This window comes from Rhinichthys klamathensis, unplaced genomic scaffold, assembly GCF_029890125.1.
Source record: "Rhinichthys klamathensis goyatoka isolate OS25496 unplaced genomic scaffold, OSU_Roscu_1.1 h1tg000111l_1, whole genome shotgun sequence".
In the NCBI taxonomy this organism is placed as follows: domain Eukaryota; kingdom Metazoa; phylum Chordata; class Actinopteri; order Cypriniformes; family Leuciscidae; genus Rhinichthys; species Rhinichthys klamathensis.
In genome coordinates, this window is record NW_026606649.1 from 5,869,035 (window position 1) to 5,884,448 (window position 15,414).

Consider the following 15,414-nt stretch of genomic DNA (forward strand, 5'->3'; position numbering starts at 1 on the left):
AAACACGAGATCTGAGCCAATAGATTCTTATGCAAACCCGTAATCTATACGCTGCCTCGGCACACGCGAGATCCGAGCCAAATCTTTATTGACTTTCTTCCCTCGAGAAGAAAGCCAACAGGAGCAGAGCTAAAACTCTCGATAGTGCATATGTTACACGTCAGGAATTTATGAATGAACACTGTCAGCCCCAATTTACTAGAGCTGACCGTGCATGCTCCACTCCCAAACAAACAACACATGAATCGCGTGTCCCCACTCGTAATGAAGCGAGGGCAGGGACTAACACACGATCCAAAGCTGTTTGTGGACAAACAACAATAAATAGACATAGACAGAATCACACAGAGCGCTTGCTGAAGGCACAGAAGCTAGCGCGGTCTGTTTTCAGGTGTGCTTTATAGTTTCCTGGTCTATGACGTCACCCGCCTATGACGTCTCATCTCTCCATTGGACTGATTATACATGGGCTTCACGACACAATCGCGCAGGGGCGTTCCCACAGCGTCTCTACGCAGCTCGAGTTCCCTTGAAAGGGAACAGTACTGAACCATGAAAATGTACTGTACTTTTTAAATATAAATAGTAATACACTGCCTGTCCGAAAAAAGTCACTGTTTGGATTTAAATAGGGAAATGCTTAAGAGTCTACGATTGGGTCATTATTGCAGTTATTATTATGTTTCTGCTATATGGTATATGTTTGACAACAGTTCTTCTAACCCTAATTGATGGAGCGTGTAGCTTTTCATTTCTTAAACAACCATGTAGGAAGACACATCATGGCCATATTCCAGGATGACAATATCAAGATTTATCAGGCTCTAATAGTAAAATAATTAGCTAGAAGGATCGAGTGAGCTAACATTATCTGTGAGCAACTAAACTAACATAGTTAGCCCCTGACGTGTTGTTGATGAAATAGACGAAAGTAAAATTATTTGACAAAAGGGAATTTACATATGTATCTACAGTATTATTTTGTAGATTTATATGACAACACAGGCAAGAAATATTAACCTCAGCGTAAATACTTTGTCATACTATTTAGTTATGTATGTTCATTACTTGGAGTTTGCTATTTGTTACTGTACTAGGATCTTGCGCTGGATCTAGATAACACAGTGTAAATTATCGTTCATAAAATCACTAGTTACCGCTTGTGGGAATATAGTTGGAATTGCCCCCTTCTTCAGTATGAGACGCTGAGAGAAGCCTGCTTGATATTGTCCCAGGTTAGAAAATAAGTCCGTGGTGAAATGGGCAGAGCAAACTAACAACTTCGAATTAAACTGTTGCGGTATCCGATTATAGATAAACATCAACCACGCCGTTGACATTTCTTTTCTGTGGGAAGGGTATGAAAAGTCCTCACATCCCCTGCACAGCCTGGAACATAACATTTTTATTCCATGATTTGCCATTTTCCCTATGATCCTCGCTTGTTTCTTCACCTGCAGAACTTCCGATGATTCGGCTGCGCAATTCCGCATGGCATTGAACATGGGCTGGCATATGCAAATTTTTGGAGGCGCACATATTAATGATCCCGACTGTTATGTGGAGATTCGCCTATTTTTCAGGGGTGTTTTTCAAAAACGAGATTTAAATAAGAAGGAGAAAACAATGGTGTTTGAGACTCACTGTATGTCATATCCATGTACTGAACTCTTGTTATTTAACTATGCCAAGATAAATTCAATTTCAAATTCTAGGGCACCTTTTAATATGCAACTTCGCTGCATAACGACGAATGCATAAAAGTGATCAGCTGGATATTAAGTAATGCAAAATAGATGGTGACAATCGTGACATTAAACATTTGGGTCGGTGTTTTTGTCACACATTGTTTTAACTGCTTGAGGTACTACTAATGTTACCTCTCAGCCTTGACGGTAAACATACTGCTGTTCTCCACTAATGCAGCATCTAGTCAACAAATGGATTAGTTTATAATGATATAAAACATGTACTGTAATGTACTGTAGACATCAGGGGCTGATTAAGGTCGACACAGGCCCCTATGCTCAGGGATTTTTAGAACCCCATTAATCATTTTAATTATAGCCATTAATCATTTTAATAATCGGCCTATAATTCATTGTTTAATAGACCTAAATGTTTTTTAAACATTTACAATGAGTACCGTAAGATAAACCCTCTAATCTTTAATTATCCTCAGTCATGCGGTAATGCACTCATGAGTCTCATGTCAAAACAAACTCCACGATGCGTCGTGCTTTTATTTTAGTTTTTATTTCGCCTCTAGAGGACGCTCTCGCACTGTATAATGACAGCCGACCCTTCTCAGCCACTCCAGCAATAAACGTAACCCAGAAAAACTATCGTGATAGACGTTTGCCGATAACCGATAACCGTTCCAGCAATCGGTTATTTGGTGCCGATTAATCAGCAAAACTGGTCAATCAGTCGACCTCTACTAGATACCTATTGGCTAACTGCAAGTTGATCAGACTAGGTCTTCCCGTGTTTATGCAACTTATAACTAATCTTACAAGTCCCCACTGTAACTAGAGTCTTACAAGTGCCTACACGACAACAGTGTCTGGAACAAAGACGCACTGTCTTGAAGGCTAAAATATCAAAGGTCACATTCTGGATTCTTGTAGTGCGTACTTGGACACTAAAATGTCTTATGTACATGATATCTCATTTCAAACATTTTCATGATATGATATCTCATTTCATCTGTAAGACACATATCTGGCTTCATCTGGCTGTACTCTATTAACCCCTCTTGTGTAGTATTTAAAGCAAATAACCAATATTGGCAGAATATTGATAAAAGATCCCAGGGTTGTAGCAATCTGTTTGAAACTGAATCATATTTTGATGTTGAGCTCTCTGTGTCTGCAGGATGACTATTTGGTGTTCCAGTTTCTGAAGTGCCTCCTGGACCCCAGGTAATAATAGCAGTACCGTCCCCAACACTGTCTCTCTTCAGCAGTTTTGTTTCATTTTACATACATACCTGCTGCTCTCTGTGTTGCATTTAAGCATACTTATTGAAAATACCTCAGTCTTGCCACAAATTTTCGGAGAACTAGGGATGTCAAATATACTGTATGTGCCCTGCAGTAACGATTAGAAATATAGGATCTGTACATAAGGCCTTGCAGTGTAAATAATTTAGCTAAATAAACCTGGACTGCCTATTATCCGACTACACTATTGCATAAGTAAATGCAAATGCAGATTTGTATTGTTACACATTCACATTTGCCCCAATTTACAGCTGCTTTAGTTTCAGACATAGCCACAAATCAATGCTTGCTCATTTCTGCAGCACAGCAGACCCTCAGAGCTACAACTCTATTTTTGCTGTAGCTGACCCACGGTGACCTTTATAGGACATATGGCACCTCAGGGCAAAACTCATCTGTGATAAAAAATCTGAGTTAACTGTGTCCTCCCTATGTGACTGCTGTCTCCTCTCAGGCCAGGCCTCAAAGCGTGTTTCTCCTCACGATCTTCCCGTCCTTAGAAACCTCCCATCTCAATTTGTCACAGAGTCTCATCTTGGACAACAGAGCTGAGTTCATTCAGGGTAGTTTGTATAAATAAAGACCTCCTTTCCTGATGTAGGCACTCTGGGACTCTCGTAGTGATGAAATCAGTCACAGGAATGATAAGGACACACTACATACTTCACTATAAAAAATGTCTAATCTGTGACAATACCCTCTGGCAGAAACTTTAAATGTAACACTACCAGGAGAACGGCATAAGCTGTGCCATTTTATACTGAAGTTTTACTTCCTCTAGGCAAGGCGAAATTAGATTGAGAATCTACCAATTGTAATTTGAAGAAAGCATCTATAAAATACAGCCTTAGAAATATGACTTCTCAAAAATGGTTAAGTTAAATATAGGGCAATATGTAAATGATTGACATTTTAAAATGGTTAAAAAAAAAAAAATTTCATGTTTCATGTTAATATTTCATGTCAGTTTTTTTCATTGGCAATTCACCAACATGTATGATATGTATTTTACATGGAAAATATATATTTTATTGGCCATGTACAATTAATTTACGTTGGCATGCAACAACTACAAAAAAATGTAATTTGATCAAAATTTGAATTTGATCATTTGAAAAAAATTGCTTAGTGTTTTTTGTCCTTACAATGAAAGTCAGTGGGATCTAATGTTGTTTTGGACCCCATTAACTTGTATTGTATGGGCACAAACATTTTTGAAAATATCTTCTCTTATGTTCCACAGAGCAAGAAAGTTGTGCATATTTGGAACAACATGAGGATGATTGAACAATTACAGAATTTATTATTATTATTTTTTGGTGAACTATCTATTTAATCTATACTACAGATATGTGCTCTATTATTTACAAAAAAACAAACTATCACTTTGATAAGAAAACACCTGCCAGAAACTTCAGAATCCATTTTTTTTATTGTTCTTTGTGATTTTTACTGCTTCATACACTTCAAAAACATCCTCCTTCATTCTCACACACCTTTTTAAGTTTTAAGACAGGGTCATACCAGAGTAGAACAGTACATCTCACATGTGATGAGGATGTGTTCTGTCACATGCCTCATACAGCAGTAGCTGATGGTGGCTGATTGGGCTTTGATTTGAGAGCTTTTCTATGATTGAGATCTGAGAAAACCCACACTACATGATAACTTGATTGGGAGAGAAGGAGAAATGGAGAGAGGGATTAAGAGGGAGATGCACAAATGACGCATGATTTACTTTTGGGCTTCTTTTCTCTTAACAATGCGAATATCTTGTATCATCTCCTAAAAATGCCACATTTTAAGGTCTGGGTAGATTAGATAGTAAGAAAACAATCAGTTATCCTAATCAATGTGTTGGATGTGACAGGAATAAAGATTTGAGCAACTTTGACATGGGCCAAATTGTAATGGCAAGTCAGAGAATCGCTGAATCGCTCACAACGTGAGCAGATTTTAAATGTAATGCACAATCAACCATTTTTATTTCATAATCAACAACAAAAAAATCTCTCTCATTCTTCAGTTCTCTCTCAATTTTCTCTCTTACTGAGTTAGGTAAATTACACTGTTGCTATCAGAAAACTATTGAGGATACTGTAGTCGGTAGTATGTCCTTGGTTTGGTCTGGCTGTTGATCTTGTTCTCTGCACATTTGAGCCAGTAGACTTAAACATCAATAACCAGAAGTTGGCTTTGAAGGACTGTTGAAGGTTTTTATGAGAGCCGTTGCCTTGAGCAGACTGCTCTTATATGCTGTGTGTGCTCACAGCTGTAGTCTATTGAATCAAATAAATGACCATTTTGCAACATTAAAAATCCCTATTTTTCTCATAGTGTTTTGTGATGGTTTCCTCTAATATGGGTTCTGTTCAGGTGAATATATGGTTTTCTCTTTCTGTAACAGCTCCAGAGAGGGTCTGAATCTTCAGACTGTTCTAAGATTGGGCTCAGATCTTCACGAGCTCTTAGTGGATCTACTGTGCCAGTTCAGTCCTCAGCATGTCATCGCCTTCCTTAAGACCTCTCAGGACTACAGACTGGAGGAGGCCATCCAGGTATAAATACATCAATCTCATACATACAAATGGACTGTTACAAAGACTGGTGAGCTGCCTAGTAGTCTCATGCCTTAATGTAGGCAGCTATCTTTTAAGTCAGCATCCTAAATGTAAAGCAGCTTCATAAGTACAACCCCATTTACAGAAAAGCAGAATCTGTGATAACATTTGGTAAACTTTATTTAAAGCTTTGAGCATTTTTTCCATAGCTTTTTTTGGTTTAAAAATGATCCAAAATACATATTTGAAAAAATACATAATACATAACACTGGCTGGCAGTGTTCAAAACTCTCTGCTTGCCTTAGCTCGATTCAAAGCGGTAAGCTTGTAATAATGTTTTTAATTCCAGTGGTACTGGTGGATTTCCGCGGGAGATTCGAGCATGTCTTTGCGTCATTACGTCACATCTGTACACAAAGAAGGAGTCTCGGCTAGTAGGCTATATTGTGTGTGAGGATGTTGGAGGTGGAGATTTATTTAGATTTAAAGAGACTGCAACCGGCCCATGCGAAAACAAGGATAATATCGGAAGGACATTACATGTAGTCACGCAATGCTGACGTTGTTAACATTAACAATTTGAGAACAAAGTATATTTTGCACGGTTTTGCGTGATATGATAAGCGATTTTTAGATTTAATAAGCGCGATTTACTGCATAGCAATGTCAGAACCAGAACAATAGTGGATGTTTCTTACTTGTTCAGATGACATTTTCCGGTAAAAATGTATATTATGTTGGTCATACTTCCAAAAATAATAATCTGTGATTCTGCATGCCAGTATCCACACCGGCATGGTGACTGACAGCTGCACACTCTCAAGTCAATTCAAATTTATTTGTATAGCGCTTTTCACAATACATATCGTTTCAAATAGGGATGCAAATTATCGATTAATTCATTAATCGTTAGTTGATCGACCTTATCGATCGATTAACGATTAACTGATAAGCGGCTATTTTCCTGAGAATGTAAATTTCTCACAGTATCAATAGTGTCTTTAACATAAAAAGCAAAATATTGCTTAAATACTGAATAAAAATGCATGTTATATTGCTCAATTGATGTTTTATTGTAACAGTTGGGATACGGTACAGCTAATGGCATTTATGTAGTTTAACTAAATAAATTATGCACAGAAAATTAAAATACATAAAAAATAATTGTGCACTGGCTCACCTGTTGCATGTGGAACATTAAGCAACATAAAACACATTTTAAATAAAAATCTATATGAGTAGGCTTAGCCTACACTCTATTAAGCCTACATATAATAATCTAAACTACTTGTATGAAAAACTTGAAACATTAGCAGCAGCACTTATAATCCCCCTTGGTCTGAGAAAGGTAAAAGTAAAATTACTAGACCTGGAAACTTCAAATATAGAACTGAACACAGCTTAAATCATCCCTGAGAAAGGTGACAGTAAAATTAGAGGCAGAGTTTCCCATACGTTCATTTATTTGTGGCGGCCCGCTACAATATCAACGCTGATCGCCACACATTGATTTTCGAATTTTTTTTTTTTTACTAAGCCTTTTTAAAATCGTATTTGATTGTAGAGCGCCGTAGCGCATTCGCGCAGCACTAGAATAGAATAGAATAGAAAAACTTTATTAATCCCCAAGGGGAAATTGCAGTGTTGCAGCAGGATTGTAACACAGAATACAAACCAAACATATTACATAGACTGACATATACTGACAAATAAAAAAATAAAAAAATAGATACAAATATTACAATGTATCTTAACAAGTATAAAATGTATACACAAGTGCAACAGTGCACAAAGATGTGAAGTTAGTATCACATGTGAATATTGAGTGTTAAATATAATGTTAAAAATAATATAATGTCCTTTATCATTCACGTGTCATTCAGTCTCCTCTCCCTGCCCAGAGAGTTGTTGTGAATTGTAATAGCAGTGGGTAGAAATGACTTCCTGTAACGGTCCTTGCTACAGCGGAGTTGTAGAAATCTCCAGCTGAATACACTCTGCTGCCCGACCAGCAGGTTGTGCAGCGGATGTGAAGTGTTGTCCATGATATTGTATAATTTGTGTAAACCTCTCGCTCTCTCTCTCTCTCTCGCTCACCCGCACCTCTCTCCCTCATGGAACACCGCTGCACAAATCTGTCCAACACAGCGTTAATGTTTGAGACCCAGCTTTAAAAAAAGTTATTAGCCAGCATGCAAGGAGCCTAGCTAATAAGGAGAGCTAAGTTATTGTTAGAATACAGCTGGATTTTCGAGGTTAGCATGCTGTATATTGCTGGTAGTCCACTACGTTTTGACCACCTCATGTTTGGTTTCTTTTTTGCCGCCTCAAGTTTGTGTCGAGTCTCTCGTGTGAGAATCTCGTGTCACGTTCGCAATGTTCAATTAGCCGACAATTAATTTAATCGAGTAAATTCTTGTCGACAATTAATCGATAATCGATTAACTGTTTACATCCCTAGTTTCAAAGCAGCTTTACAGAAAATGCATTTCAGAAATGTACATAGAAAAATACAGTTAGTTAATCATGTATTAATTTAGGGTATAACATATCGCCGACGTTGAGTCGTCTCTTCACAGGCGTCGAGTCGTCTCTTCACAGGCCTTAAGTAATCTCATCGCAGGTGTTGGGGCATCTGAAGTCTCCGTGAGAGGCTGGATACAAACTTGAACTGATGAACGCTATTTACCCTGCTCACGATAACAGCAGAAAAGCAGATGGGAAATAATTAGCATAGCTGCTGTTCATAATATTAATGCATTCGATCTGATTCAACAGTGGTATAAAAGGTAAGCATTATGGCCTTGTTTACACTGTCAGTGAAATGTGACCCAATTCCGATTTTTTACTCGTATGCGACACAGATCGGATGTGTTCTATGACAGTGTAAACAGGAAAAAAACGCATGCATTCGGATATTTCGAGATCGGTTTCAGGCCTCGTTCATATGTGGAAATAAATCAGATGTAAATCGGATATGTGCCAATGCGACTGTCATGTAAACAGGCAGATCGGATTTTCCGAGGCATTAGGCGGTTTAATGACGAGAGAAACCCCGACGCGCATCTGCGGATGGACGGATGAAACAGTGTGTTGTCGTAGGAGAGGGATGTGGACACACGTTGACACAACATATCAAAGGTTGGCTGGCTTGCTCATCCTAAAATTTCGGACCCACTGCTCCTCGTTAAAGCCCGCCACGATCTCATGAATGTGCGTTTATTGCACGATTTGTTTTCATTTACGCCAAAGATAGTTTTTGCGTGTATGATACGCACTTTATGGCGTTTAATCCGCACGTATGATATGCAAACAAAAACTATTTTTGGCGTATAAATTAGGGGTGGGGGAAAAAATCGATTCTTAGATGCATCGCGATGCGGACGTGGACGATTCTGAATCGATTCACAAATGTAAAAAAATCGATTTTCCAAAAAAAAAGAAAAAAGTGTTATATATATATTTATAATAACGTAATATTGACGGAACGCGAAAGACGGAACTCTGAAGCGCGGAAGTGCTAGTGCAGTGGCCGGACCCGTCTGTGGCGTGCACATAACAGAGACGCGATGGCTGAGCGCGCTAAATCCAAACACCCTCCTTGTTAGGTTAGCTGACGTGGAAATATTTTGGCTTCTGAAGTTGAAGGGGGAAAGGAGCTGGACAAGAGCAACCCTAGTTGTAAGCTTTGTAGAATAAAACTAACGACGGAAACACGACAAATATGAGAAGCCATTTGACACGTTTCCAGTCAGAGGAAAGAATTTACTACAAATATGCTCCTAGTTCAGGCACACATTTATTTTCCTGTTGGTTCTGTGCAATGTTAATAAAATATATTGTACGTTAATTCTTTATGGGTCATTTACTTTTAAAGCAACGTATTTATAGTCACACACACACACAAAAGATTCAGATAATCGATTTGTATGAATAAAAGTAATGATTTCTTCTTTCGCCCAAAAAATTAAATAAGAATTCTTACCGACTCCAAACTTTTGAACGGTATTGTTTAATGTTACAAAAGCTTTCTATTTCAGATAAATGCTGTTCTTTTGAATTTCTGGGTGATTCTCTGAATTGGGTGCCCTAGAGTCCCCAAACTTGCTTCAAAGATTTTCAATTGAAGAAAATCACAAAATGCCCTTTAATGCTGTCAATTAATAGAACCAGGTGCCTTTGCATTATAATGTAACACAATTGCTTTAAAAAATGTATTTATTTATAATGGGTTGCCTAAGAAGTAGACAACAAGCATGTTTGCATGTCCTCACTAACCATCAACACATTTTCATTGAATATCAAACAAATAAAAAGTGCAATTAATACCAAAATGTTGCTGCTAATATAATCATATGTTGGTCTAGTGTATTTTAGTTTACTGTTGTGAAATGGAAAATCAATAATCGCTAATCGAGAATCGTTAATAATCGAAAATCGACTGTAATCGAATCGGGACTTCAATAATCGTAATCGAATCGAATCGGGAAATCAGACAGATTAACCACCCCTAGTATAAATGGCATGAGAAATAAAATTTGTGCTATAGCCTACTCACTTTTATGAGATCGTGTTGTATGTTCCCACCTGTCCTGAGATCTCGCTGCGCGTTCGTCCATCTGAGCAAGAAGACCCCTTTAAACATGCGCAATGTTTCAGTCAAGTGTAAACACATGACTCGGATATGGGTCATAATTTAAAGAACGTGTAAACGGACGGTAAAAAAAATCGGATATAGGCAACAAATCAGAATTGGGCATCAAGACCTGCAGTGTAAACGAGGCCTATGTGAATGCTTGGCTAAAGAGTTGCGTCTTTAATCTAGTTTTAAACTGGGACAGCGAGTCTGAGCCTCGAACAATATCAGGAAGGCTATTCCAGAGTTTAGGAGCTAAATGTGAGAACGCCCTCCCTCCTTTAGTAGACTTAGATATCCTAGGAATGACCAGAAGCCTCGAATTTAGTGATCTTAAAGAACGTGATGGATTGTAGGGCGATAGAAGGTCCATTAAATACACAGGAGCTAAACCATTTAGGGCTTTATAGGTCAGTAGTAATACTTTGTAATTGATACGGAACTTAATAGGTAACCAGTGTAGAGATGATAAAATTGGTGTTATATGATCATATTTTCTTGACCTAGTAAGAACTCTAGCAGCTGCATTTTGCACCAATGGCGCCACCAGGGGGTGGCCAGGGGTGGCCACGGCCACCCCTGGCCGACTCCTGGCCACCCCACTGGCCACCCCAACGGCCAGAATAAAATTTAGTAGCATCAGTTATGCATTTCATAAATAAGTCAAAAATATTCTTTAGTAAAAGAAGACGGGGCATTATGTGTCGTGACGTGCTTTTTAAGTGCCAAATGGTTACAGTATTTTGTTACAGCAGCTTTTTGATGCGTCTTTGCCACGTTTTGACAAGCAGGGATACAAACAGCGCGCCTCCCGCTTTTTTTTACGTCAGTTTGGGTGACAACGTCATCTGAAGTCATTCCATAGCTTAATGTGAGGGACAGAAGTCTATTTACATCATTAAAGTATATGGAAACTTCTTTTCCCTTCTCTGCGGCTGTCAATCACTTTTCCATTCATACTCAAACAGCGCGCGCGCCTCTTGGATGCACGGTAAAACTCTCTCCAATATGATATATTCACATTATAATGCATGATCTGTAGATAAAAGGCTGTAGATTAGCATAAAATTACTTTATTTTGTTGGAGTTTGTTGTTGTTTTTAAACGACTCACTACCGTGTGCTTGCTAGATCATCACACACACATCACAGGGACTATGAATCGACATCAAACCCACAATAACTGGAATATAACACTGAAACAAAGGAACAAATCGCACTAGGATTTGTGCGCTCGACATTTCTTCGCTTTGTGAGTGACGTGAACTTATAAATGCGCACTTATGCAGCGCAGCGCTGCACATAGAGTCACCATGTTGCTTTGAGCACATCATTCTGCACCCGAGATGCGCATACACGCTGTGTGCGCTCTGTTTTTCATGTTATCATGGGTTTGAGCACTGAAATATTATTAAAAGCCAATATATTTTGTTATACCTAGCCTGCTCAATACATTTAAAATAAGCATAATTTAATTGTATATTATTTCTTTGTAGTGTAGGTTATATATGCACTTCTGAATTCTTGACATTAATATATAATTATAAAATTGTGAAATGTATGATTGCCTGATTGAATTTTATAAGAGAACTAATAGTAATTTGTTTTTTTTATTAACATATTTAGATTTTATAAAATTACTGTGCAGATTTTTTCAAGAATTACTTTTTGCTGCTGATTTATACACTCATTAAGTTTATTAAAAATCCATAGTACATTTATGTAATATTTAAAGGTGTTAACTGTAATCTTACACTGCAAAATAATAACTTAAAAAGGATTAAATTCATCACAATTATGTAAGTATCTGGAAATTTGCCGTGGGGCGAGGGCCCTTATCATGCCTAATATATATTAGTAGGGCCCTACTAATATCATTAGTAAGCTAACATTAAATATAACACAATAAACCAAAGTATATCAGTAGGAGTTTCCTTAAGTCTTTCTGATAGTTTTCTACAGGCCGGTTTACTACAACAGTAGAATAAAATTCTGAAATTATGGTTTATATTTTTGGTGTGCCACCCCAAGATTTTAAGTGGCCCCATCTGGCCACCCCTATGAAAAATTTCTGGAGGCGCCACTGTTTTGCACTAACTGTAGCTTGTTTATTGAGGATGCAGGACAACCAGCTAATAAAGCATTACAGTAATCTAGTCTCGAGGTCATGAATGCATGAATTAACTTTTCTGCATCAGATAATATGACAGATAGCATATTACGTAGCTTAGCAATGTTTCTAAGGTGGAAAAAGGCTGTTCTTGTAACATATGAAATATGATTTTCGAAAGACAAGTTGCGGTCTAGTATAACACCCAGGTCTTTTACTGTAGTGGATAAAGTAACAGGACATCATTCTAAATTAAAGTTGTATTGTAAGAGGTTTTGTGGGTAGTTTTTTGGACCAATAAGTAATACCTCCGTTTTATCTGAATTTAATAGCAGGAAATTACACGTCATCCAGCATTTTATATCTTTAAGACACTCAATTTAGATAAGTTAGTGTTTTCATCTGGTCGTGATGAAATATATAATTGAGTGTCATCAGCATAATAGTGGAAATTAATTCCATGTTTTCTTATAATATTACCAAGTGGCGGCATATATATTGAGAATAGCAGAGGACCTAACACCGATCCTTGCGGCACTCCACAGTCTACACAGATTGTATATTTTGAGTTTTTATTCACATCCATTATGCAGGTACAATGCAAGTTTATATTTTGCTTCCTAAAATATATTTACACAATGTAAAATAGTGCCCTGTTGAAGTTTTGCTACATTTTCTTTGTTTTATTTATTTTTATTTATTCTTTAAAGATGCACTGACTTTTGGTGAATAAGATGACCTGTTTTATTTTGATGCACATATTTGTACATTAGCAGGAATGTTGCACAATATGGATGTGAAAGCAGTTATAATTAGCCTATGTGACAATAAAATTTGTTTTGGTTAAAATCAACAAATAATCGTGATAATTAATCTTGAACTCAATATTGATCAAAATAATCGTGATTATCATTTTAGCCATAATCGTGCAGCCCTATTAAATAGCATATGGTTCTACAGATAGTGACAGATTTGAAATGCTCTTTATGGGCAGCACTCTATTAATAACCAGACACACACGTGCCCCACACAATTAGCAATCCTCAAGTGAAGTGAGACTTTAGAGAGTTGATTCCCAGAATTTTAACTTATTGATAAGCTAAAGGCCAAGTTGATAAGCACAAACGATACATAGCACACACATTCATTGGATAAAATAGGTGTGGTATTTTTCCATCAATACTTTTCAGTACTCTTCGTCTGTTGGCAGCACTCAGTTATGACTCCAGGGGCAGCTTTGCACATTTTTTGAACGGAGCTAAAATGAGGACTCACAAATGTTGTATTTTAGAGAAGCTCACATGAGTTTTGTCAGCACATATTGAAAAGTATAGTTTGCATACAGACGCTGACATATTGTGCTTCCTGATCTATTTAGGAATTCAAATAATGACTCAAATGCTGCCAGCAAATCTTTGCTGAACACAATTTGCACACTTCTTCTGAGTACCAGGCTATCGAGGATGTAGCAGGCTACTGCAATCTGGCATACATTACTCTGATTGTACTGCACTCCTGTGATTCAGACTCCTGGATTGGCTCATTAAAATCGTGCAAAATACGTTTGACTACTGCAGGAATCTGAATATATGTCCAGTCATAACATGAACAACTGCAATGATCAATTAAAAAAATTACAAAATCATTTCTATAATGAATGTAAATCCTGGTTATTCTTTGCATGGAGTCTCAGAAAGTCAATTCAAATCTCTTTAACCAAAAGAAGACATTTGCTAAATATTTCAGCTATTTTTGTCCATGCAATAAAGTTCTTTAGTCAAAAAGAGTGAAAGTTTGCAATTTAAGTAGTGTGATGCTAATTGCCAGCAGGCAGATAGTTTGTGAATAAGGCACAATCTATAATGAGCCAAATCTACATAAAAAGCATGTTTACGCTGAAAAATTTGAGAGTGACTTCAATAATCATGGTTCAGTGTGAGTTTACCACATTTAGCGACTGTTTAAAATGGATTGCGGGTGATTAGTAAATAAGACCGTTTTTGCACAGAAATTGTACAGATGATTACTGAATTCACCGCTCAAATTACAGGTTTGGCAGGGCAGGTTGGCGATTAGTAGACCACACACTATCTAATCAATCAACATGAAACCACTGATAGAGTGAGTAAAGGTTGCTTGGCAATCTGATGTAATTAGGGTGCCAGCTGACAGGCTGATGCAGAAAGATGCCTGGAGGAACGAATGAATGAATAATGGAGGGAGGGAAGATATCTGCCGCGCGCTGAGACAGACAGACAGACAGAGTCAGAAGAGAGAATCAATACCGTTACAGAGGCTGAGTGGCACCTGCTAAATATTTGAACAGACAGCTTGCACACGCGCATACATATATATGTATAAAGCATCTCTAAAATCCTGCCATCTCGCCTTATACTTGTTTCACTGCTCTTTGTATATGTGTCCATATCTAGACCCATCTGCTTGCTACTGTGTTTCTGTCAGTCTGTATTGTCATTTTTCTCTGTGCACTCTCATACCTGCCCTGTTTTTGTATTCATGGATTGAACTGTATTTATGGATTCCTGTTTTTGTGTTTCTCTGCCTTCTGCATAATTCCCTTTAGTTCCAAAATGTTCTTGAAGGTTTCATTGTGGAAATGGTTTTTCAGTAACAAACAGTCTCACCTAAACACACTTTCTCAATCTGAGTCTGTGCGTCCTGTGGGCGGCTCGGAGTGGATCATTTGTCTTGATAATCTTGACAATTTGACTGCAACACAATTGACTGTCTTATCTCTGTCTTGTCTAATCACAGATCACAGAGAAACACAAGCTGCATGAGGCCACAGCCTTCCTGCTGGAGAGGAAGGGAGATGTACAGGGAGCTTTCGAAGTGCTGCTACAGGTTTGAGTTCATCACACCACACAAGCCTGCAGCAAACCCCAAAACTGGGCAAAGTGGATCCATGTTAGCTTAAAATGCTTATTGGCTGCTTTGAATGGCATTTTCTCCATTATGACTGAAATACAATAACAAATAAATTGCATTTGAATTGTTAACAACTAGATGCTGTTTTGTTGTTGTTGTTGTTTTTCACATTTTAATCATAATGGAGCAAATACCATTAATTATTTTGCCTGC

The 15,414-nt window shown here is 37.7% G+C and overlaps 1 protein-coding gene across 1 annotated transcript in view; it reads left to right on the forward strand.

Annotated features, from left to right (window-relative positions):
- Positions 1-15,414, forward strand: part of vps8 (VPS8 subunit of CORVET complex) — a 163,294-nt gene that overhangs the window by 80,637 nt on the left and 67,243 nt on the right. Inside the window, exons 34-36 of the mRNA XM_056254327.1 lie at positions 2,878-2,924; positions 5,413-5,563; positions 15,088-15,177. Of these exons, the coding sequence (XP_056110302.1) occupies positions 2,878-2,924; positions 5,413-5,563; positions 15,088-15,177 (288 nt within the window). The remainder of the gene's footprint in view (positions 1-2,877; positions 2,925-5,412; positions 5,564-15,087; positions 15,178-15,414) is intronic.